Raw genomic sequence first — 27,003 nt, forward strand, 5'->3', positions numbered from 1 at the left:
GCGCTTTACCCTGAGCTAACAGATCCTCGATCTCTCCAATAAGATTGCTAATGTCGGCCAAGGTACAGTTCTCTGCAGCGTGTGTTTTTGCTTGTTTGAATTTCTTTCCAGGTCCCCTAATAAGCTCAGTGGCATTCCTTTTCCTCATTTATTGTCACATTTTTAGGCTACTGACTGGATTTGCAGGACCTTCTCCTCGGGGTAGGTTCGTACTTGGTTTCAGTATTCAGAGAACTGGGGGGGTATGGATCTGCTCCGCCTCTTCCTGTCGCTGACAGGCACAGACGGGTATGCCCTAGGCTTGGACTTTGCCCGGGTGTGGCCCACATGCGTTCCACACAGCAGGATTGCTGAGAGCGCTAAGAGAGCTATGCAAGACCCTACCTACTTCAAGCACCAGTCAGTAGGTGCACCTCCTGGTGCAGGGCTCAATGGGGGATGAAGTCCCCTAAATTCAGGGTGATCACGGGGGACAGTGTACCCCTTTGTCAACCTTTGCTGTGTCTCAAATAATTTTTGGGATTATTATAATTTTCTTGACCTTTTACACTTTATTATATTCAAAATAGACCAAAGCATACAGTGACGTTACAGGTAGGTGTTGAAATGAGATATGACATAATGTTAAAAAAATGAAAAAACACTATCATTCACCAGTTATAGTTTAGTGAATTTCATGGGGCACCAAACCTTGAACACCTTCTAAAAAAGTGTTGGCTCTCTATATACATTAACTGGATCACCCTCTTAAAGACTTCATTAGGTCCTCAATTTTGAGTCAAATGGTTGACAGGCATGCATTAGCCTTTGATAAGGCACATCAGCAAGGCCCTATGGACACCCTTCCAGAGTTCAGCGAAACACACTGCACATATTTCTGGAATGAGCACAATGGTGTGCAACATACAACTATAGAGATATTCTTAGAACCCCAGTGGATCACGCCTACCTTCAACATTATTCAACAATCTACAGAGCCTCAATTCTTCAGGGAAGTTCTGGAAAAAAGTACCCACTTATAAACGTCCACTTTGTATAGAATTTTTTCTATGGTGCTGCATACCAGCCGTTTAACATTGGCACACCTCCACATATCCAAAGGTACATGGACATCTTATTACCAAACCTAACTACAACTGCACTTTATCCTTTGTTTTTTTCAGCAAATTTCAGTATTTTTTAAAAATCATACTCTAACCCAAATTTTTAGGGGAACTCTGCTCTTTTTATGTCTAATATTTGGCCATGCCCTGCCCAACACCTTTTGTAGATGCCCTAACCACTACGCCTGTGTACAGCAGTGGTGGGGCTCAGAACCTGCTGGGCCATCTGTCAGGATCTGTCCCCGCTTTGCACCGCCTTCAGCCGTGTGCAGTGAAGGAAAAGCACAAGGCCTGGCTTGTGGTCAGGCCTTGTGTCCCACCCTCCGCAGATGCCCTGCTACGCACACCATTGGGCCGTACCCAGCTGGGCAAAAGCCTCACCTGCAGGCAGGCCGTCACCCCACGCTTTGTACACACCCATTCCCAGAGGCAGTGCACAGAGGGAGTGGTGGAGAGCCCTGCACTCTGCAGACTTCGAACCTTGCTTCACACAGAAACCCATTTAAATGTGTTGTTAACCACAGTCTTGAGGATCCAGAGTTCCTTGCGAGCGAGTATCCTCACCACTACTGTGGCTTGAGGAACCACTGTTCCATGTTAGGGTTACTTGCTCCCAGAACCCATGTTAGTGCCATGGGTTTTACATTTTATCCTCACTCACATATTAAATCACTCATGACATATTCTTGATTACATCCTTAATGATATCCGAAATGACAACTTTGACAAGAACACTGATAACAACACAGTGCATGGCAGGGGCACAATTATAATTACTTTATGGCACAAGTTATAGTTACTTACGATAATTACAATTGGTGAATTACAAAAGTTTTGTTAGCTTAAAATGGGATGTTTTAGCTGACATTTTTACCTAAATATAACATACCTTAAATGTTTGTTTTTTCAGTCCCTTCCCTGTCCCTTTGAATGAATGTCTAAACTTTTTTGCAAGACTAGAACTGAGATACTGAATCCTAAATGGCTGTCGCCACATATTTGTTGATGTAGTGGCAGCCAATCAGATCTTAAGATATGTTGACTCTGCAGATCCTCCATATATTTTGCACCTCAGTATCTCTAAAGCTTGTGAGCAGAATTACACACAAAAAGCACATTTACTAGACAAAGATCTAGCTTCCTTCAAAATTTGGTGTAATTCAGTTCTACTGTTTTGGGTGTAGCTGTGTCTAATTATCCTATGGAAAATATATGAGGATATGAGACCCCACTTTTCTCAGCTCCCACTTGACGGATCACCACAAAATGTTCCAGGAAGGAACTGACGTGGATGAGACTGTTTTTGGAAAGTTTCATGAAGATTCATCAAATGGCACCAAAGGTATATGCTTTTCCTATGGAAATGTGGTCCTAACTATAACTACCCAGTGGCGACCCCTAGTGGGTACAATATATTGGTAAAAAAGTCATAGATGGATTATATATATATATATATATATATATATATATATATATATATATATATATATATATATATATATATATATATGTATATATATATATATATATATATATATAAAATCCACATATGACTTATTTACCAATTTTAAGAGAAACAAAACTGTACTGAAATGAAAAAAAATTACATAAACCTATTTGTTTCTAAAAAGGATTAGTGTCCTTTCAGAGCCTGTCGTCTTTTTGTAAATTTATATGAAAAATGTACTGTACCCTTGAGAAAGTGGGCATTGCTGTGCTCGCTACGTGGCTGCATCATCACTTTCAAAGATCACCAGCTTGCAGCCTGCATTTCTCTGGCAGTGCTCCTTTTTGCTCTGTTCTACAACGCCATCCTCCAGCCCCTCCCTGTCTCTGACAGAGCTTCCTTTAACACAGTGTTTCCACACAAAGAGCCTCATTTACAGCATTTTGAAGCAGGGCAGCACAGCAAGGCCCCTTGCAGCGCTGGCCTACTCCAAAATGAAAGGGCAGGAATGATCCTTATTCAAGCATGAATTCCTGTCCTTTCTGGCTTCACTGGTGCCGTTTTAGCAGGCTAGCGGCAACAAAGGCCCTCTTGGACCGATACCTCTATTGCAGGCAAGGTAGTTTTTGTGCAGGACAGAGCACCTTCCTGCACAAAAACAATCCTACAGGGCGCTTTCCTCTCAGAAAGAGGAAAAACGAGGAGAAATTAACATATTTCTCCTCGTTACGCCTCACCTCAGGGGGCACATGGATTTGAAGCTTCCCCAGGTTGACATCACTTTATAAATCTGGAGCAGCGTCAGAGTCCATTGTTGTTGCGTGGAAACACCCACCGCAGCGCCCATGGAACTCCTCCCGGGCGCAGAGTAAGTCGATGCAGCGATTTGTGCTGCGTCGACTTACTTTGAGACCACTCAAACCCACGCAAGGTGACTTTGTGCGGCTTCATAAAGCCTTTTGCCCTCCTGTCTTTCACTGCGTCCACTTGTCTTCAGTTCCTCAGTTCCGGTCAGATGTTACCTTGGTCCAAGGTCGTGTCTTGCTGCTCAGATTCCTGTGAAAATTGAAACTTGTTTTCTGAGTTAGAGCGGGTATGAACGGAGATGTTTTGAGTAGTTTGAGGAAAAGCTATAAGTGGACAGTCATAAGGAAGCTATGAAGGCGGTGCATAGCAAGTTTATTGTACGGGGTACTTGTCGGGTGTGATCACAGTGAAACAATGAGGCATGGAAATTGTACGAGTCACCTGCATGTTGTGCAATTGGGGTGCCACTACTAATCCACATGTACTTGAAGAGTTGTGAGGAGTAGCTATTCACCCATCCTTTGAGAGGGTTGTACTTGTGAGACGTGGGGGGAGAGGACAATGGAGGTCCGCTAGGGCTGGGGCAGAGCGTGGCCAGGGTCGCTAGCGTTGTGTAGGGTCGAAAGTGGTTTCCTACAAAAAATTTAAAAAATAAAAACACCTTTCGTACTCTTCAGTAAGATGACCTTAAACAGAAGGCCAAAGTGGTACCACACTTTTCAGCTCAGATTTCTGTTCCCAAGACTTAAAGTTCGTAATATTGATGAAAAACACTCTCTTCGTTTATGTTTGATCAATGGCAAAAACAGTTCCTAATATGGTTCTCGCATGAGTGGACAACTGTTCCCTCCCATTGGTGTGAAAATCACCTGTCCCTTCCATTCCCATCAATGCCAGCTCAATGCACTGTGTCGCTCTGAGAAACATACCTGCTGGAGATAGAGCCCCCCTAACCAGACAAGTTGGGGTTGAGCCCGGAACAAGCCATTTAGTTGAGTATTTCGACTTCTGGAGTGAACGGAGGCCAGGCGCCCACCACGGATCTTGTGCCTGCAGAACATCTACATCAACGTGGGTTCAAGTAAAGAGAGGAAGAGAGGGAGAAAGAAAGAAGATCATTAGAAGCAAACATAATATGATTTATGCATTTCCATCATCTCATGGATACATCTCAGAGTCCCTTACTTTGTTTCATGAAGACGAGAATCAAAAGGATGTCAATCAGGGGTAACCAGGAGCAGCGGCTGCTTGTCTGTTGGGACTCCGGGCACTGCCCTTGCTACCATGGCTCTCTGTGGTCATGAAGGTAGTGGCAGGACCAGAGAGATGCCCTTCCCTAGTCCATAGCAGTTAACAGGAGGCTGTTGAGGGGCTCCTGATGGGACAAGTGCATGTGCGAATTGGCTATTCTGGCGCTTCCTCACTGGGCTGCAGGCTTGGGCTCTATATTCATGAAACCAAATGCGACTACGAGTCAAACCTGCAAGCCTCTAAGGTCCCATCCTAACCATAGGTGACTGCCAGTGCCCGCCCCCTGCCGAGCAGCCCTCTTGGTCTTCTGACACAAAGAAACATCCTTACGAAGGAAGCTTCTTCTTCCATGCTGGAAAATACAGCAATCTATAAAATGGTGGCACCATGCATCTAAACGCACATGCGCATTGAAGGGTCCTTCTGCTGGTGAACTGAGTGGAAGGCTGGAGTGGTACTGGGAAGTGAGAAGGAAGCTCAGACTTCCATCTGTGTCAGCCTATTGAGAAGGTGGAGCGCTGGTCAGGGATCGGGGCCATTCATGCTGCACGAAATACGAGCCAGATAATCCCTGGTACCTGCTGCAGCCCTGGACCTCTACGCAAGAGGGTCAAAAGAAGGGGGCGAGAGGACGAGAGTGGGAAGGGATCTGGGGTGGGTAGGAGGTTGGGAAGAGCGAGAAGATATCTGGGGTGGGTAGGAGGTTGAGAAGAGCGGGAAGGGATCTGGGGTGGGTAGTAGGTTGGGAAGTGTGCGTCTATTGAAAAGATTTCCTCCTACTTAACAGGGAATTTAAATTATTCACATTACACTGTTGCCGTTCATTTCTGGGTAATGGGCATTTTGGCATTACTCTCAATGATGCTGTAGGAACCAAAGCAATGAGGAAGCATTCATTGCAAGGGTGGTTTTAACACTGGGGCAAATTGGTTTATGGTGGGACAGAGTTAATCTATATACCTGTGCAATATGTACTCTGGCATGACAGTTAGTATATATACCTGTGCAATATGTCCTCTGCCATGACAGCTACTCTATATACCTGTGCAATATGTCCTCTGCCATGACAGCTACTCTATATACCTGTGCAATATGTCCTCTGCCATGACAGCTACTCTATATACCTGTGCAATATGTACTCTGGCATGACAGTTACTATATATACCTGTGCAATATGTACTCTGGCATGACAGTTACTATATATACCTGTGCAATATGTACTCTGGCATGGCAGTTACTATATATACCTGTGCAATATGTACTCTGGCATGACAGCTACTCTATATACCTGTGCAATATGTCCTCTGCCATGACAGCTACTCTATATACCTGTGCAATATGTCCTCTGCCATGACAGCTACTCTATATACCTGTGCAATATGTACTCTGGCATGACAGTTACTATATATACCTGTGCAATATGTACTCTGGCATGACAGTTACTATATATACCTGTGCAATATGTACTCTGGCATGACAGTTACTATATATACCTGTGCAATACGTACTCTGGCATGACAGTGACTATATATACCTTTGCAATATGTACTCTGGCATGACAGTTACTATATATACCTTTGCAATATAAACTCTGGCATGACAGTTACTATATATACCTTTGCAATATAAACTCTGGCATGACAGTTACTATATATGCCTTTGCAATATAAACTCTGGCATGACAGTTACTATATATACCTTTGCAATATAAACTCTGGCATGACAGTTACTATATATACTTTTGCAATATAAACTCTAGCATGACAGTTACTATATATATACCTTTCCAATAGGTACTCTGGCATGACAGTTACTATGTATACCTTTGCAATATAAACTCTGGCATGACAGTTACTATGACAGTTACTATATATACCTTTGCAATATAAACTCTGGCATGACAGTTACTATATATACCTGTGCAATATGTACTCTGGCATGACAGTTACTATATATACCTGTGCAATATGTACTCTGGCATGACAGTTACTATATATACCTTTGCAATATGTACTCTGGCATGACAGTTACTATATATACCTTTGCAATATAAACTCAGGCATGACAGTTACTATATATACCTTTGCAATATAAACTCTGGCATGACAGTTACTATATATACCTTTGCAATATAAACTCTGGCATGACAGTTACTATATATACCTTTGCAATAGGTACTCTGGCATGACAGTTACTATATATACCTTTGCAATATAAACTCTGGCATGACAGTTACTATATATACCTTTGCAATATAAACTCTGGCATGACAGTTACTATATATACCTTTGCAATATAAACTCTGGCATGACAGTTACTATATATACCTTTGCAATATAAACTCTGGCATGACAGTTACTATATATACCTGTGCAATATGTCCTCTGGCATGACAGTTACTATATATACCTTTGCAATATAAACTCTGGCATGACAGTTACTATATATACCTTTGCAATATAAACTCTGGCATGACAGTTACTATATATACCTGTGCAATACACCTCCAGACACCTCCGTTCTTCCCATCACGCTCTCCTCCAGACTCCTAGGTTTAGGCGTAAAAAGCACGGAGGCCTTAGATTCTCTTTCCTGACCCCCTCACTCTGGAACTCTCTTCCATTGGACCTCAGACTCTCCTCTTCCCACCCTCACTTTAGGTCTCTCCTAAAAACTCACCTTTTCCGCGGTGCTTATACATAAGGTTCCTCTTTCTCCCCCCCTCTGCCTCCCCCTGGGTTAGTGATCAGCGCCAAGAAACCGTCCGGTGAACGCAGCGCTCTACAAATACTTTTTACATTACATTACATTACATTACAATATGTACTCTGGCATGACAGTTACTATATATACCTTTCCAATAGGCACTCTGGCTTGACAGCTTCCTCTACACACGGGTACAAGGTTGATTTTGCTACGACAGTAGAACATTGATTACACGCTCCTGACGAGATGGTTTCTTAATGGCAATTGGTGTTTTTTACTGGGTCAGCCCCCCCCCCCCCTAGTCAATAACTCCTATTCTTGAGCCTCAATTGTAATTTACATGCCCCTTGAACAATGGCCCTGGCACCTTAAGGACCCCCCTGAAATAGTGAACTGCTTCGTGACCTTCTTTGACCTTGCTGAGCATCAGTGATTACCCCTGACAAGCTGGCACTTTTTGAAGTACTCTGGAATACTTGAAAGCTAGCGCCTTGGCACCATATTCATGGCACCACAGAAAGGTTTGCTGAACTCTTAACTGGCATAGGAACCGTGATGGGCATCCTATAATGTTAGGATTCAAAACTGATATATTTGCTTGTATCATTAAGTTGCAGTACCAGAATATCATTTTCAGAATATTTTCTGACAAAAATAGTGTTCTAATTGTCGCCTCCAATAACGTCACTCCGTTGGAGTTAATAATGGAAACTCAACACCCAATGAGACAATATTTTGTCAACGATTTTTAGAACACAGTGGGGCATACATCGCCGTGTTAGTGGCGTATTAGCAACGCTTTGCTAAATGGCGATGTGAAAACCAGGGATAGACAGCGATAATCGGCAATAACGTGTGAAATCAAGCGATAATTTCACAGCGCTAAGGGAAGGCTTGATAATATGGGAGTGTGGATTTAACCTGTAAATCCACCTCCCATATTACACATAGCTTAGTCAGGATTTTATCAGGACTAGATTCCGGCAAAAACTGCGGTTAGCACAGCATTTTTCATTGCTTCACGGATCTGCTCCATGCTTGTAAATATCACAAAGCCTTGTTAGCGATTATTTACATGGAGTAATGGTCAGGAACACCTTCTTTGCATCTCATTAGCGATGTATATCGCTAAGATGCGTGGCATTGCAAAAACGGCAGCTAACATGCGCTAATGCATGTTAGCGCCACGTTGTTGATAGGGAGATAATATTATCGCCGCCTTTTTGGCTTTGAAAGCCAAAAAAGCGCGGCTGGATGGCCCTTGATAATAGGCCCCAGTATTTTTTTGTAAATATAATACTAAAATTGTGCTGACAAAATACATAGTTTGAGTCTTTTTTTTTATTTCTTTGAGCGCGGAGACCTCTTAAATTTTCCTAGAGTGGGCGAAGTTCATCCTCTGCGGTTGCTCAGGCAGTGCATTATGGAGCTCGATATGAAACCAGTGCCAGCGATGAAGGAGGCAATGCACTGTTACGACGCGGGCATTACAACAATGTGCTTTTTCTCCGTATTTTTTAGTGCGCGTTTACCATTACTACGCATGCTGCTACATAGCATGCTTTTACTTCGCAAATGCATTTAGTACGCATTTCTTTACTACGAGCTGTGTGAGTTACGCGGAGACGTGACGTGCCAAGAGGAGAGAGAGATAAGAGGGACTGTGCATCTTTTTTAAGGTTTAAAGAGTTTGATGAGAAGTTTTTTTAGTTTTAGGGTATTGCAGGGGGTAGTATTGTAGGTGTTTAGGGTAGTAGTGTAGTGTAGGGTAGTGTTTTAGGGTTTAGGGAAGTGACAGGCGGTCGTGTAGGGTAGTGTTAAAGTATAGGGGATGGAGTGGGATTAGGGGTAGGGAAGTGCTGGGGGTAGTGTTTTAGATTTTAGGGTATTGTTGTAGTTTTTGTGTAGTGTAGGGTAGTGTTTTAGGGTTTAGGGAAGTGACTGGCGGTCGTGTAGGGTAGTGTTAAAGTATAGGGGACGGAGTGGGATTAGGGGTAGGGAAGTGCTGGGGGTAGTGTTTTAGGTTTTAGGGTATTGTTGTAGTTTTTGTGTAGTGTAGGGTAGTGTTTTAGGGTTTAGGGTACTGTCAGTGGTTTGTGCAGGGTAGTGTTTCAGTGTAGGGGACCGACTCGTAGTAGTGGTAGGGACGTGCTGATGTAGTGATTTAGGGTTTAGGGTAGTGTTGTAGTGTTTAAGAGTGTAGGCTAGAGTTTAGGGCCTAATTTATGAAGGCCTTGCGCCACCGGTGCGTCACTTTTTCCCATTTTAAAAGTGACGCACCGGTGGCGCAAGGCCTTCATAAATAAGGCCCTTAGGGTTTAGGGTAGTTTTCGGAGGGCTGTGCAGCGTAGTGTTTCAGTGTAGGGGACGGACTCGTAGTAGTGGTAGGGACGTGTTGAGGTAGTGATTTAGGGTTTAGGGTAGTGTTGTAGTGTTTAAGAGTGTAGGCTAGAGCTTTAGGGTATAGGGTAGTTTTCGGAGGGTTGTGCAGCGTAGTGTTTCAGTGTAGGGGATGGACTGGTAGTAGGGGTAGGGTTGTGCTGGGGGCCTGCAATCCCATCCCAGGGTTTAGGTAACTTAAAAAAATAATAATAATAAAAATGGTCCTTTTTGCGTAGTAGTGGTATACGTAGAAATTAACAGTGAAGTAAAAGAAGATTCTTATATTATAAATGTTTTTGCGCAGTAATGGTTTGCGCATTAAAAATATGCGGAGTAATGGAAGTTGCGATGTGAAAACATTGCACTAAAAGCATGCGTAGTATTGGCATGCTAAGTAGCGTCATATATTCCTGAAGGATGTTCCTGGTTTGGCCGGATGCAAGCCGTCCGATCTGTGATGTCATCATCAAGGGGTTAAAGGGGACTCAGTATCAACTCACTACCCAGGCATTCTGGTGACCAACAACCTTGTGGTATCCCTTGGAAAGATCTATGCTAAGGGAAGGAACATTTACTCAGCCTGAAGGCTGCCATCTCCAGACCCAGATGTAATACTCTTTGTAGCCGCCCTCATGCACGCACGGCGGTGCCTCCCACATCAGGGAAGCGCACCATCAGAATCCATCACCTGGCGCTTACAAAAGTGGGGGCATATTATCAAGGACCCGTGTTAAAATTATCGCTGTTTTATCGCGTCGATAATGGGCTTGATAATATGCCCTTGTTAATTCCCATAGAAGCCCATGCTCACACCAGATCAAGGACTTCTATTGGAATTAACAAGGGCGTATTATCAAGCCCATTATCGCCGTTTTATAGGCAGTTTCTTGCCGATAAAACAACAATAATTTTAACACCGGTCCTTGATAATATGCCCCGTGGTTCTTTGTCCAGAAGTTCATTTGAAAATACTGTAACAATGCTTTTGTTGTGTAGTGGCAAACCCTTGATAACATATGCACAGCGGGCATAACGTGAGGGTAACATTGCACACACCCTTAGGATTCTGTGCAAAGATAGATCTGACAAGACAGCACAGCCTAGCTCTGTGTGAAATTCCAATAGCAAATGAAAGCAAATACAATGAGAAATGGGAAAATAATATGATTTTCCTATGCAGAGTCTGCGCAATTGTCTAACATTATACATATTGGGCAATTCTCCAGTGGCCAGCTCTCTATACATTGACATTTTCCCTGGACGGTGTCCCTTAGGTAGAAATCTCGTGCTCCACACCAGGTGCATGCCCCTACACCTTGTCTCAAAGCTGGAAGGTAACAAATGGCTTCTTAACATCTATAACATCTTTGGCTCCTGAACCTTTATAAAGAAGACGCGTCACAATTTTTACCTTTTGTGCTTCCAGTGCTGCTGATTTTCTTGCATCTCTGCATGAGTATTACTCAGTCTCTCTTGTAGCTGACGAGTAGTGGACCAGCGTTACCCAGGATACACGGCACCTCAGCCCATGCTGGGGCATGTACCCACACCGTCCATGCACCTTACTAGGTTATATGTGTGAAGAAACAGGCTGGCAGTGCTGATGATTATAGAGGTTTGAGGGATGTTGTTGGCAATGGAGACAACAAGGGAATAGTAGCAGCAGAATTACTATGAGAGTAACGTATATTTACTCCACCATCTGGGTGACCACTGTTGGTGGGAGTATGTGCAGGACTTTGTGAGCTACAGAAAGTTTTTGAGGTTTGAAATAAGCAAAGTCCAGCGAAAATGTATTTTTAGATGGAACATCAAAACTTCCCTTTGCACAAGGATTTTCGCACAACACAAGTCGTAGTAGAAAGTTTCTCATTTAAAACCTTTTTGATCAATAACTTTGCCATTGAATAACATGCACAACTTTCACAGTTTAAAGTGCAAAAGCTAGGCGCAACACTAAGTGGCAAATTTACAATGAAGTGATGGAGCGCTGCTGCGTTAGCCTCCTTGGCTCCGCCATTTCAGAAACAAAGGGCTGCACCGTATTTACAACAATATGGTGCAGCCCTGCGATTCCCCCTGCACTGGCGTTACATTTAGCAGCCTAGCTCCAATGCAGGCACCCTTGCACCATAGTGCACGGGTGCCTACGTTGAGGGGCAGATTGTTTATGTGCAGGAAGGTCTCCCTTCCTGCACATTAACAATCTTTAAATGGTATTTTGTCACTTTTATGTGTGCTGCTAAATGCAGCACACATAGAAGTTGCAAAACGTTATTTATTTTTTGGATGGTTTATGTGCAGGAAGGGAGACCTTACTGCACATAACAATCAATGGCGTTATGCTGTTTCTATGTGTGCTGCACAATGGAGTACACATAAAAACAGCAAAAACAAGGAGAAATAAACCATTTCTCCTCATTTCGCCTGTTTAAGACTAGGTTTTCCCTGGTCCTAATATTGGTGTTGCCTCCAATTTATGCCACCCTTGTAAATAGGGAACAGCGTCATAATCAATGGGTTTTGTGGTGGAACGCCCACCACAAAACCCATTGCCCTCCCCTTACAAACTGACTACAGCGTGAAAGGGTGCATTATTTACAAGGCTGCTTTAAGCCACTTAACGTGCCTTGTCACTAAGGCGAAGCCCCTATCCCCACCACACCGTCACTAAAAGTGACAGTGTGGTGGCGATAGGGGCTTATGTAAATATACCCCTCAGTGTCATCAGACCTTTCCCACTTCTGCTCAACCCAACCCAACATCATTTCCAAAAAATGATAAAACTACATTGAAAAACATAACAAGCTTTAGACATACATACTGTATTAAACCTCTTCAGGTACCTGCTCATCACTTCTGGATGAGGCAATGAGAGATCAATACCTGCACAAAGGTATGTGGAAGATTGATTGACTGATTGAGAGTCCAGGTTGCTGCCCTGCATATGTCCACAGCGATACAAAAGGGGATGATGGACGAAGCGTTTGAGCAAATCAAACACTCACCCCCAGTCAATTGATCTGGGTTTAATCCATCACCATTCTTTAGCTCACTCAGCCACCCCAGTTCAGACATGGCCATATGTAAATCAGTCTGACCCTGTGCCTCATGGGAACAGTCCAGCCCGAACTGCCAAGCCGTGTCTTCACTGGACCGGAAACAAGCATCCTGGGACCGGTTTCGGATTCATAATCCTCATCAGCCAGGCTATATTGAATCCAGTGGCCAAGTGAGCAAGGGACTCACGTCTGAGCATACCCTGCCAACTTAGGGCGAACAAAGCAATACAAAAGGAGATGATGGACAGAGCGTTTGTATCGCTTTTGGCCGCCATATGTGTGGCAGGGTATGCTCAGACGTGAGTCCCTTGCTCACTTTGCCACTGTATTCAAGCAAGCCGGGCTGAAGACGGCTGGAATGCCAGAAACCGGTCCTCTGAAGTTTGTTTCCGGTCCAGGGAAGGCATGGCTTGGCAGTTCGGGCTGGACTGTTCCCATGAGGCACAGGGTCAGACTGATTTGCATATAGCCATGTCTGAACTGGGGTGGCAGAGTGGGCTAAAGAACGGTGATGGATCAAACCCAGATCTTTTGACTGGGTGTGAGTGTGTGATTGGTTCAGATGCTCCGTCCATCACCACCCCCTTTTGTACTGCATATGTCCACAGCATAAAGATGTTGGCATGAAGCTACTGATTAACAAGACAGAATGGGGGAGAGGGAGGTTTATTAAGGGAACATTCCAGTTTTTTTCACCCAGAGTACATCAATTCTCAAGGCTATATATTATTGCATTGTAGACTGTACAACTATGCAATTTTCAGACCAGATATTATTTAAAAGGACGTGGAAGCTTCACCAACTCCAAGTGTCATGCTTCATCGTATATGTTGGTCCTTGCTAGCACACAAGTTGCTTGGCTGATTCATTTAGAGCTCTTAGATATATTTTCTTCCAGCATGGGAAGTGTGCATTCTAATTGGTCGCATAATTACTAAAATTGTATATAGCGATGCTACTGTTTACATTTTATTAATGTTGTAGATCACTTATAACATTCATGTGATGGGTATGCAGTAAATTGTGAAACCTCCTTCACCATTCCTAAACTGGTTGGCATGTTTCTGCCCCAACTTCGTTGACTGTCAGTCAAGGTGATAAGTGGGTCTACCAGGATACAGCAGGTACTATCTTAGGATCTGCTCCTAATCATTTCAATTGGTACTTTATTGAAATAGAAAGTTAGCCCCATACAGCGCCTTGAGACCCTCACAGGTGAGTAGCGCGCTTCACAATTCCCTGATTGATTGATTTTCAGAAGCATGATATGATAATTATCTGCCCCTGCCACGATAGAATGATATATTGAATTGATACGTTTTGGAAAGATCTGGAAAAAGGCTGCTTTCACGATAGAAAGTGTCAAGCTGAGAGATGGTCCAAAAAGGTGAATCCCCCTGTGTTTGGAAGTTAATTTATTTGATGAAGAGTCTGGGAACTGTGCCTCTAAGGTAAAACAGCACGGAATAAAGAAAGCACTGAAGCGGGGCCAATCAGGAAACTTTTGAAAGGTGGCAGAGCTTCAAGATGGTCTTCGGTATAACTGCATCCTTCTGATCAGCCAATTATGTTGAAATTCTGTAGGGAGTCCTGCCGCTTACCTATCAACGATGCAACTATATGACATTGGAAGGGGTGCTTATCACTGAACAGCTAATGCTTGGGGGGACCTTAGGGGCCGATTATGATGGTGGTGAATCCGCGACCGCCGTGCCAGCGGTAAGGCCCGCCGGCCCGGCGGTCGCGGATTCTCCGCCATCACCCTTAAAATTCCCACCGCCATATTAGGATGGTGGTGGGAAGGGAAAAGGTACCGCGGCGGACGGAAAGACCGTCCGCCGTGGTCCCGCAAGGCGGGCCTGTACCGCCCGCCTTACGGGACCAGGTACAGGGGGTCAATGGAGGCGGTGCCGTGCAGGCACCGCCGTGGGTATTTGGATGCCTGTCTTTTGCGGCAGAGTTTTCGCCACAAAAAGACAGTTGGAAAATGCCTTTGGGGTCCCGTTGTGGGCCCCCAGGGTGGTGGGGTGCTGCACGTGGGGGGTACCTATGGTACCCCCCTACATTTGCATGTACAAGGTGGCAGGCACCGCACGGTGCCTTCCACGTTGTACATGCAAATGTGAAACATGTATTTTTACACACCTACCAGTGTGGCGGGCGCATCCTAATTTGTTTTGCGGGACCGCCGCACCTATGGCGGGCGGTCCGTTTTGCACCACGATGGCGGGTGGACTTTGTCCGCCCGCTATCGTAATCGGCCTCTTATTTCCTGAAGAGCCAGAGCTGGATGTCACCCTCCCATTTATTTTAGCAACTGGGTTCATGTCACACCAGTTGGAAGGCAAGAAGAGAAATGTCACAGTTAATGACCCACTTCTAAATCAGGTCCAGCAGGAAAAAAGGGGGAAGAGACTCTACTCTGTGCTTTCCAAATTAAACACAGCAATGTACTCTGCTAGTTTAGAGAAGGAACTTCAGAGGCATAAAAAAGCCGCCAGCACACACAACCAAATATTAATAATTTGGTGGTGAAATCAAAATCTGAGCGCTATCATACCAATGGCCATTTTCAAGAAAGGCTTAGACCCTAGAACCAGGAGGCGTGGATTCATGCCAGATTTACTAGTAACCACGGTCTACGTAAGATCACTGAAACTCTTGAATGGATTGGATCCTTCTAAATATAAGTTGATTGCTCCTGCTCTGAAACAACTTCACAGAGGAGAGCTGCTCAAGAGAAAGGTCCACAGCCTTTAACCAAGAGGCCTTGGTGGATGACAAGAATACTGTCCTCTCTGAGTTAGAGCTGACTCTTGCGAAAGCAGAGCAGTGGAAGGTAGCGCTGCAGCCCGAAGAGTTGCTCAGTTCTTCTGTGAGAGACAGATGCGTCACATTGTAAACCCCTGCACTACATTATACCTGCAACAGGTATAATGTTTGCAGGGTGGGCATTCCCACGTAAAAAAAACTTGTAGAAGTGGCGCAGTGAAATGTATCAGATTTCACTGTGCCACTTCTTGCACGCCACTATGCCAAAACCTTATGCCTGCCTCACAGCTGCCATAAGGGTGACGCAGTGCAATAGGTATATGCCTCCCCTATGGATTGCTGGAGTTACGTCATGCTTACAACATAACCCCAGCAATGTATGGGTTTTACTCCGACAGATACCTCAAGAATTCTGAAATATCTGTCAATCCATGCCACATGGAGCACCGTACAGTAAATACGGCACATCCATGGTGTCGCAAGGAGGGTGCACTGAAAAGTGTTGCATTGCTGTTTTCATATAGCGATGCAACACTTTTCATAAATGAGGCCCTGAGTTCCTTCAAGAGACCTGGCATTTCTAAAGTCTACCTGCTGGCAGGTGGAGTATAAAGAATAGTCTTCCAGGGTTAGAACATTATGCATCCCCTTGACCAGTGGTTCCCTAAATGTGGGTTAAGTGGACTGTTACAACCTTCCATCAGCCCAATCTAAGATCACTAATCTTCAGGACAGGTCTCAAGATCCCAACTTCCTCCCAGCTTCCTTCACAGAATGTTTTAACCTGAGTAGCCTAGCTGATCAACCAGATTGTGTTTCTTTTCTACAAATGCGTGCTCATTAAACATAGATTAAAATAAGATATAGCCGTACATACCTCTGCGCTGGCGAATGTAAGCTTTTGAGGGAAGAATTTGTAACAGGTTGTTCCGAACTTGATCCAGTCATGAATTCCACACACTGGGCACCCCCATCCATCAGAAGTGTTCAGCTTCGGTGAGGGATCAGATCCAGAGTGGTCCATCAGGTCATCTTCGGTCATCATTTCTGCAATTACAAGAGCAAAAAACACCCTAATCGAATGACTCTGCCACCTCAGTGTGTGTGTGTGTATAAATATATATATATATATATATATATATATATATATATATTGCAGCGTGACCAAGGGCTTTCCGCCCGAAACGCGTCGCTGGTTCTGTTTTTTGTTTAATAAAATTCCATCTTGCTGACTTTGATGGTCCGGTCCTCGTTCTTTGCTGGCGTGGAGGCGGTGTCTGCGAGCGCAGAGCAAGCGGAGGAGGAACTGTTTTTCATATATATATATATATATATATATATATATATATATATATATATATATATATATATATATATATATATATATATATATATATATATATATATATATATGTATATGTATATATATACATATACATATACATATATGTGTGTATATATATATATATATATATATATATATATATATATATATATATATATATATATAGCTAGATAAATATATAGAAAGATGAAAGATATATAGATAGAGAGAGAGAGAGAGAGAGAGAGAGAGAAAGAGAGACAGAGAGAGGGAGAAATTAAGTTCCTTTACAAAACATAAACAACTCATCAGTTATGATATGCTATACTAATCAAGCTCCCACCATAAACTGACCATGATCTCACATATTTATTTATTTTATTTTATTTATTTAAGCTTATATCGCGCACAGCTACCCACAATGGGTTTCCCGGCGCCAGGGATAGACTATAGAAGAAAGGAGGGTGCATCACCTGACTTGAGGCCACAACCGACTATTGGCCACGCTTAGTAAAAAGCAGAGTCTTCAGAGCCTTACGGAAGCGGAGTAGGTTGGTCTCTGATTTTAGTGCCAGTGGGAGGGGTTCCAATATTTAGGGCCCAAGGTGGAAAAGGAGCGGCCTCCCATTTTTGTCAGCTTCCATCTTGGCACTGTGAAGTTGCCAGTGTCCGATGACCTTAGTGAGCGCAGGGGTCTGTAGGGTTTTACCAGCCCTTGAATATAGGCTGGGGCGCTGCCCTGCTTGGCCTTGAACATGTAACAGAGTGCCTTAAATTTAACACGTTCAGGGATGCTCAGCCAGTGAAGGTCACGCAAGGCGGCAGTGGCTGAAGTGCGTCTAGGGACGTTCTTTGGCAGGCGCGCAGCCGCATTTTGCACAACCTGAAGCACATGTATGGTGGCTTTATCTGCGCCCAAGTAGAGAATGTTGCCATAGTCCAGGCGTGATGTTACAAGTGCCTGGACTACGGTTCTGCGGGAGGAGAGGGGGAGCATCCACAGAATCTTATAAAGCCACCGCAGCGTTGAGAAGCAAATGGCTGCAACCTTAGTAGCCTGTTGCCTCATAGTTATCCTGTCGTCAATAATGACACCCAGATTACGAACTGCAGTGGAAGGAGTTGGCGCATTTCCCAGTTCGATGGGCCAGTGGCGGGGACCCCAGAGATGTTTGTTCCGACCTAGAATGACCACCTCGGTCTTCTCGCCATTCAGCTTGAGACAGTTTCTCCGCATCCAGTCGGCCACAAGAATGAGGCCCGACTTGAGTGTGGAGATGTTGTTCTCGTCTCTCCCTGATAGGGAGAAGACAATCTGGGTGTCATCTGCGTAGGAGAACAGGGTTAGCCCAGCCTGTTCAACTATGGTTGCCAAGGGTTTAACGTAAATATTAAATATTAAAGGGCTTAGGATTGATCCTTGGGGAACGCCGCGGGTAGATGGACAGATGGTGGAAGCTGCTTTAGAAGAAAACACTTGAAAGGTTCGGTCGTTAAGGAAAGACATCACCCAGGCCAGGGCCTGGCCTGCCATACCTAGAGATTTCAGAGAGTCAATGAGGATGGAATGCGACATGGTGTCGTAGGCTGCGCTCAAATCCAGCAGGATGAGCGCCATGGTGTTTCCCTGATCGACACCGTGCCTAAGACTCTCTGTTACCCCCAGGAGGGCTGTCTCAGTTGAGTGCCTAGGCCGAAAGCCCGACTGAGAAGGATGGAGAAAAGCAGTGCTTTCGACAAGTTTAGAAAGCTGGGAATTTATATGTCTCTCCAGTATCTTCGAAAAGATAGGCAACAAAGATATAGGGCGGAAATTGGCGGAGTTGGAAGAATCTGCACCCAATTTTTTCCGTAAAGGTACAACCATGGCGTGTTTCCAAGGTTGGAGGACGTGGGCCTCACTCAGAGAAGCGTTTAGTAATTTGATAATGATGGGGTGAGTAAGGGGGTCTAATTGTTTTAGTATTTTGGCCGTGAAATCATTCATACTTCAGCTTATGGATGAGCTGTAGTTTCTCAAAAGAGTTAATACTATTGTAATCGAAAAGATCGCCCAAGCATCCTACTCCCAATCTGGCCCAGTTTTTCCCCACCCCATGGTGAAATATGCTAGGTAAAGCAGAATTATAATACAGAAGAAATGTATCATGATATGGAGATATATTACCTTTATGCAAAATCGCCCGCCAAAAAATATGCTGTCCCTATCGGTCTTAAATGTAACCCCTTTTAAAATAATTAGGATCCATTATTCTATACAGGAACATTCTACTTTCTTCCCCCAACATAAATGTATGAAGAAATAAGATACTCGCAGGATTAATCAGACTTCGGAAGCGGCCAAAGAAGGCTGACCAGAAGTACATCGTAAAATCTGGTAGCTCTAAGCCTCCTTGACCAAATGGTAGCTGTGATCCTTCTATCGCTCGCCTAGTTTTCTTGTATCCCCAACTAAAGCTGCCAATTGCCCCTTCTAATCGTTTGAAGAAAGAATTGGGAACCCGTAGTGGGATAGAGCGAAAAAGATATAAGAACTTAGGCAGAATTTTAATTTTAATAATATTAATACGGCCTATAATGCCTTTTGGTAGCTTATGCCAGTTTTTAAAATATTTAACTGTACCTTTCAGCAACTCTTCATAATTGAAAGAGACAATTTTCTCTATTTCCGCTGATAACCACACCCCCAGATAAGTAACGACTGGGCAAAACCCCTGTATAAAATCTAGTGATTTATGATTACTTAACATTTGAGTCTTATTAATATTTAATTTATACCCTGATATCAGACCAAACCCGGCAGCCGCCTCTGTTATTTCCCCTAATGCTTGTCCTGGGTCTGTAGAAAATACTGCCAAGTCGTCCGCATCTGCAATGACATTTAAGGAGGTTGTTCCATTGCTAAAAGCACTAATTTGAGGATTATTTTGTAAAGCATAAATAAATGACTATAGGGCAAATAATAGGGGTGATAGAGAGCACCCCTGACGCGTACCACAAGACACCAGAAATGCATATGACAGTAAACCTGAATATGCCAATTTAGAACTAGGCTTATCATATAGGGCTTGTACCCATTTCTTAAATCGACTCCCAATCCCAAAAGCATCAATTACAGCCCATAAAAACTCCCACCCCACTCGGTCGAACGCTTCCTCAGCATCTAATAGAATAATACCAAGTGGGGTAGGTGTTATATTAGCCACATCCAAAGCTATCACCGCCGTATTTACATGGGTAGTTGTATCTCTATTTTGAATAAACCCATGTTGTTGGGGAGAAACCAGACTAGACATCGCCGGAGCAAGCCGATTTGACAGTATTTTTGCAAGGTTGACTATTGCCCGAGAATGGAAATTGTCAAAGCCCCCAAATGTGATGGATTGGCTGCTTCTTGTTCGACAGACTCACAATATGGAACAGGCTTTGGCCAAGTCAAGAGGCACCCGCTCAGTCGCAAAGTGCAATGCAATATGGGGGTCTTGGCTTTAGATAAATTTGTGGAAATACCAGGATTTCCATTGCAGTGTAAATAGGAGGGCAGGGTCCAATAATTATATGTCTAATATTAATTTATGGTTGATTTCCCCCTTTTTTATTTGCTATTTATTTTTATGCGCTCCTTGATTATTTACTTTATCTGTGATATTATGCTTTGATATTGGTTATATGTAGCATCGATATTGCTTTGATGTATTTGTTTGTATCTTGTATTACCCAATCGTTGACAAAAAAAAGAAGAAATCATTGATACTTCAAATACATTTATTGATGACATCACAAATTACATCATTAGTGATATCACTAATATGCTCATCTTTCATTATGGTAGCTGATTCTAAGTTGCGTAAATGAAGGAACATTGTTGGCCTAGTTTCATTATTATGAGTTCTTCAATGTATGTGCCCTATATAATAGGGAGGCCACCTTACAGCATGTCATTGCGGACACAATTTCACTGTTCCATGTGAGAAATGAAGGTTATTGTAGTTGTGATTTATTTCCATTGAACTAGTAAGAGTATGACACCTTAGAGGAGTGATTTGTAAATTGATACCCAGGGATTTGAAATCGTGTTCATGTTGACATAGAGCACATGGCATCTCTGTATCTGTAAAGAAGGGTTAAACAGCAGCGTTATGGCACACGTGGCACACGTGGTAATGCCTGCGTTGTAATGGTAGTGCGTTGTAAAAAATGCGTGCTAAACGTTGTATACCGGTACAGCCTGTTGCAGTATTAAATTTCAACATATAGGCTAAAGAATGGTCTGTTTATTGGTGTAGCAGGCTTGAAACACTTTTGTATTTGTGCTGCTGAAGTCCTCTCTTGCGTGTATAAAATAATGGCCCCGATCTAGATCTCAGTGGATGGGCTACTTCGTCGCTACGGTGACGGATATCCCGTCTGCCCAAAAATATAAATCCCATAGGATAATATGTGATTGATATTTCGGCGGAAGGGATATCTTTAATCGTTGTGACATAGTAACCCGCCCACCAAGATCTGAATCTGACCCAATGATTCCTTTAGTTTAAAAATGGTGTAAGCTTGGTATTTCATTGAATGTTGCCTGTTTGTATTTGCAGAATTAGATCAGGTGCAGAAAATCATTCACATTCCAAACCATTTTAAAAATCCACAAATGGCATTACAAATGTCTGTGTACCTCCCATGTGAGAATACAGACGTAGCAGAATGATGCTATCATGTCCTCCTCTCCTGTGCCTCCTTTTAGACCTTATATTAGCCAAGACCTTTTGATTTTACTACAATTATATGTATAATTAACTTGATAGGGTCTTTCACCCAGCACTTTTCATCCATTGGTTTGTTGTTGTGTCGGCAAGGGCAGCGGGTCGGCCCATTTGTCATTGGCTAACTTCACTGTGAGTGACTGCTTTCTGCCCATTCTTAAGGAGGGCCCATTTGTCATTGGCTAACTTCACTGTGAGTGACTGCTTTCTGCCCATTCTCAAGGAGGGCATCCCCATGTAAATTAGTTCCCTTCAGTGCCAAGAACTACAACAGCAATGTGTGATTTTTGAGACCCAAAAATATTTTTCGATTTTAGCAATATTTTAGAGGCATGCCGGCAGCTCCTTCAACAATGACGTTTTACAAAAACCATTACTAAAACAAAAACAAACATTGACAAGGCCAAAGGTCTGGCAGAAAATGCCAGAACTATTAGCTTTGCCAATGCTTATTCATCTATGCTTCCACTAGAATTCCTGCTTCCGAGTTCTATCTCGTCAAAAGTTCTTCCTTAATGCCAAGCCAAGTGCTGCTTGCATGAAAATATTTGACCTTTTTCTGTGATCGTATCAATGTCCTGCTTGACTCACACTTACTTCACGGATGTATGACATTACAATGCATACTTTTACATCTCATGCTTTTACATGGCAACCTTTACAACGCATGCCTTTACAACGCATAGTGTTGAGGGGTGCTGGATAGTGAATAGTTTAATTTACTATTCCAACTCCAGTCCCCGTGGATAGTAGGGAAGGTGTTGGATAGTAAATTAAATCTATTCCCTATCCTAGAGCGCCCCCCAGCGCAATGCGTTGTAATGGTTTGCGTTGTAAAAGTTGCGACGTAAAAGCACTGCGTGGTAAAAGTTGCGTTGTAAAGGATGTTTCCCTTACTTCACTGCATGGAATGCTTGACTTCAAAGATTTATCATGGGTGATCAGCGAGTAAAGCTTACAATTTCACTTTTTAAAATAATTCAGATATGTGATACTTTTTTCTCTATAGAAGTACTAATGCCCATGTAAATTGGTATCACTATGTGTATATATTCGATATAAATATGACTCAAAACATATCCTATCCACTTCCCAATACGACAGCGGGTCCTCTCTGTACCTTGCCCTTTGAATCACTTCTGTATATATTTGACCTGCTTTGCTAACTGAGGCTCTTCTTCCTCCCACCTTTCACCTCCCCTGTCTTTAGATGGGTCTGTGGCATGGCAAACATGTCCACACTGTCTTCCAGAATTGCTAAATTGCACAGGAATTGCATAATTCGAGTATTTTAAATGACATTCCTGTGGGACCAAAGGGACCCAGGGGCCTCACTCATACTGCAATGGAGGTGAACCATGATGTGTGCAATATCATATCATTTCATCTTGCTTAAAATCTCACATGAGGTTATCAAATAATTTGCCTCTATCTAGGTTATGTGATAGGGACCTCACCAGATAATGTAAGTATGAATCCCAAACTTGTAATCTCCCTTTTCCATCCACTCTTCCACACCAGCATTGCAGTAGGAAAGAGTTTGAGGTACAAAGGGTATGTGGTTCCTACCTAGACAGGAAAAACTGTTAATAGTTTTGGTTGAAAGTAAATTTCATGGTCTTACTTAAGCTGGGTCCTAGTTTAGGGAAAACAGTCTGAAGCTGGTCGTAACAGCTGCCCCATCCTAGTATTTATTTATTTATGTTACCTGTATTTTACTTGTGATGTTTCCTTGTGGTGTCAATTTCAAGGAACCTTCTCCATGCCAGTGGCCCACTCTGCCACTCTGCCACACCTTAGTCTGACATCTTAAGAGGACAAGCAATACCCCACAATAAGTACCCCTGCTGTTGTCATTCTCCGTTATGGTGGGCATTCAAGAAGGCTGGTGTAGTGAATATTGTTTTAGTGGGGATAGACGGTTTGTAAACCAGGGGCCGTATTGTACAGTGCAGCGCATTTTCCTTGTTTGGCCAGGGCGCATCTTTGTTATGTTATGTTAAAATTTTTCATAAAGCGCACATACGCCAATTGGTTTCTTGGCACTGAACTTAAGGTATTGCTGGGACCCCATATATTTAGTTGTCTGCAGAATCTAGTTATGAGCTTGGGTAAAGCGCCAAGTCTTAAGAAGCCTACATAATCTAGAGAATTCAGAGCAGGTTCTTATGTCTAAAGGAAGAGTGTTCCAGAAGCTGGGTGCCAATACTGCAAACCTGCAGCCACCTATAAGTTTCCTTTTGTAGGACGGAATGGTTAGAAGGTTCTTGTGGGCAGAGCGTAAGCTACGTGCAGGTAAATATTTCTGAACAAGTCTGGATATAAATTTTGGGCTAGCACCGGGTTTTGAAAATAAGGCAGCCAACTTTAAATGCACATCTTTGTGGGATGGGAAGCCAGTGTAGCTCTTTCATAGAAGGAGAGATGTGTTCCCATCTGGGTTGTTGGAGTATCAACCTGGCTGCCTGGTTCTGTACCATCTACAGTCTTTTCAAAAGGTACGCTCAGCGTAAACAAGTAGAATGCACTGTATTAGACTGAATGCGCTGCCAACAGGGAAGTTCGTACTCCCGCTATCCTGGGGGCAGCATATTCAAGTGAAATAGAGAGCGGCTTTGAAGCAGTTGCTCCGTGTTTCACTGTGCAGGCGGCAACGGTCTTAAAGGTGATTAGCGATTCCCTTGAAGTCAGGTGCAGTGAGTGACTTCTCCTGCCTGCAAGGGGATGTGTAGAGGATCCATAGAAACACCTTCACCTCGTCCTGACAGCTGCCATCAGGGGACGCTCTGAGAGTGCACCATCTTTTAGGTGGCGCACTGTCAACGCCCCTCCTGACATCTTTACCTTTGAGCCCGCATCTATAATATGACGCAGAGGGAAGAAGATTCCCTTATTTGCATGGGGCCATGCCCCCATGCAAATGAGGGAACATCCTCTGATTATAGAGATGGCGGTATCTGTATCACAGAAGTGCCCGCACCTGCGTCTGCCGCCCCTTCTGTAATACCAAATTGCCCTGGGAGTGCGGAAAGCGGGTGCAAACACCTGTTGCGTCTCCAGGTAACTTTGTATAATAAGACCCCTGGTGTTTTGAGATCTATGTCAAGAAGACGGATGTATATGTAAAGGTATTGGGCCTGTTTTGCAAAGGTAACAAAGGTAACTTACCCTTTTGAGTAAATTTACACTTGGAGTAAGATAGCTGATAGAATATAGATGGCAAAAATATTGTGCAGACAGAATATCATGTCAAAAATATCGAGGCCCAAAATATTGAGAGGGTAAGTACAAATAGGTAAGTAGAGATTAACTATTAACTATTCCTGGCTCCACAGCTATGTACAGCATTAAAGATATGGATATATATATATATATATATATATATATATATATATATATATATATATATATATATATATATATATATATATAGAGAGAGAGAGAGAGAGAGAGAGTTAAAGTACGTAATTGTGGAGTTAAGTATAGTAAAATGTATTTTCCCATAAAAACTTACCTACACAAGATTTTTGTCCTCGATATACTTGACACAAAATTTTGTCCACGCAATATGTTTTCCTTGATACTTTGTCCAAACACCTTGGAATAAGTGTACAACTTTTGGTATGCACCCCCAGAGTAATGCAATTGGCTTACTCTTGTGTGGGTGAGTGACCACCCTCCCCAAACCTCTCCCAGATCATCCCTAAACCCCTCTTATACCTCCCTAATCCCAGACCCTTTTGCAGTAAGTCTGTCCCTGGCTTTACAGTTCAGACTGGACTGTTAGTATTGTGTGGTAGACTAAGTCTGATTTGCATATCGCAAGTGTCTGAGGTGGTATGATGGGCAAAAAAAGGTGTAGTGAATGGTGATCCAGAGTTATTCCAACGCACTGAGATTAATACAAGCAATCCACCCATTACTTTTATGTTTCCTTGACTCTACATAACCCAGGCTGTCTGTAGGGCTCACTGGAGTTCTTTTTTCTGCCAGCCTGGCTCTCACCTTTAACCCCTGCCCCAGTATCTGCACCACATTCTCACATTAGACTCTCCTGTGCTTACATTGCAAGCCCTATGGAGCCCCATCTGGGGAGGCACAGCACTCCCCATTGACTCCCACTGTGCATAGCTTATGCCCTGAAGAGCCCTCTGTGCAGGCATGGCTAGCTCAGTATAGCCCTCCATGCAGGCATGGCTCGCTCAGTATAGCCCTCCGTGCAGGCATGGCTCGCTCAGTATAGCCCTCTATGCAGGCATGGCTTGCTCAGTATAGCCCTCCGTGCAGGCATGGCTCGCTCAGTATAGCCCTCCGTGCAGGCATGGCTCGCACAGTATAGCCCTCTGTGCAGGCATGGCTCGCTCAGGTAATGCCCTTCGTGCTGGAATGGCTCTCTCGCCACTGCTCTTGGTGTACGCCAACATTGTACTCAACATGCCCCCCCCCCCTCTGTGCATCTTCCTTATTGACTCCCTCTCTGCCTCTTGCCTGTTGTATCAGAGTGTCTATGTACCACCGAGGCTCATCAGATACAACCCAAGGCTTCTGGCATAAATCTTCATAGAGACTCCCTCAGTCCCTGCATTGAAGGCCTCCAAGTATCTCCTAGTCCCTCAGGGCACTACAGGATAATGTCTATGAGGGCCCCAGCTTCAGTCACTTACCCAGAGCCTTGCAGGTCACCAGTCCCAGCAGGGAGAAGACTATGAGCAGAGATTTCATCGTTGCAGCAGCTGGAGACTCCTGTCCCAAAGCCAATGTCAGCAGAAGCTCAGTCTGGACCAAGCACAGCACAGACTCCCTTCTTCTCTGCTCTGGCGCAGGCCCTTTAAAGGAGGACTTTGCAGAAGTGCTCACACGTGCTACCTATGACCCATCCCTTATCAGCACCTTCATCAAAATGGCCTCACCGCCAGGCTTGATTGAATGTGGGGCAATCCCTGAAAGCACCCACGAGTTGTCAACAGGAGGTATTTCTCAAGCCCTCGCTGGGGCAGGGCATGACAGACACATGCTCAAGGCTTCATGTGTGTTGGAGACAGTGATCGAAAACATATATCTTAGTTGTAAAGTTTAAATTATGCACTGCAAATCAGGGTACGTTTACTCTGAATATTTGTTTTGCAGCAATTTGTTTTCGTAATTTGAGTTACACTTTTAAACTGCTACAGACCCCATAATAGGCACCCACGTCACTGTTCACGTATTTAACATTTCAAAAGCTCCTAGAAAGAAACTCTGTATTCCAGCATTTGTCTTCTAGAATTTCGGTATCGCTGTATGTGTATTACATTTAGAGCGTTGTAGCAGTTTAGTGACTTTAGAAAGCTTATTCCACATAGTTATGTACAGCGGGGCAGATTTACAATCGCTGGCACATCCCTGCATATCA

General features: G+C 43.6%; 1 protein-coding gene across 1 annotated transcript in view; it reads right to left on the bottom strand.

Annotated features, from left to right (window-relative positions):
- The window catches only part of LOC147718393 (C-type Lectin CRL-like), a 39,557-nt gene extending 13,142 nt beyond the window's left edge, over nt 1-26,415 (bottom strand). Inside the window, exons 1-3 of the mRNA XM_086918336.1 lie at nt 26,276-26,415; nt 16,408-16,577; nt 4,287-4,418 (exon numbers count right to left, since the gene is read on the bottom strand). Of these exons, the coding sequence (XP_086774462.1) occupies nt 4,287-4,418; nt 16,408-16,577; nt 26,276-26,333 (360 nt within the window). The 5' untranslated portion in view covers nt 26,334-26,415. The remainder of the gene's footprint in view (nt 1-4,286; nt 4,419-16,407; nt 16,578-26,275) is intronic.
- Nucleotides 26,416-27,003: the final 588 nt, after the last annotated feature.

Source organism: Lissotriton vulgaris, chromosome 4_1, assembly GCF_964263255.1.
Source record: "Lissotriton vulgaris chromosome 4_1, aLisVul1.2, whole genome shotgun sequence".
Taxonomy (NCBI): domain Eukaryota; kingdom Metazoa; phylum Chordata; class Amphibia; order Caudata; family Salamandridae; genus Lissotriton; species Lissotriton vulgaris.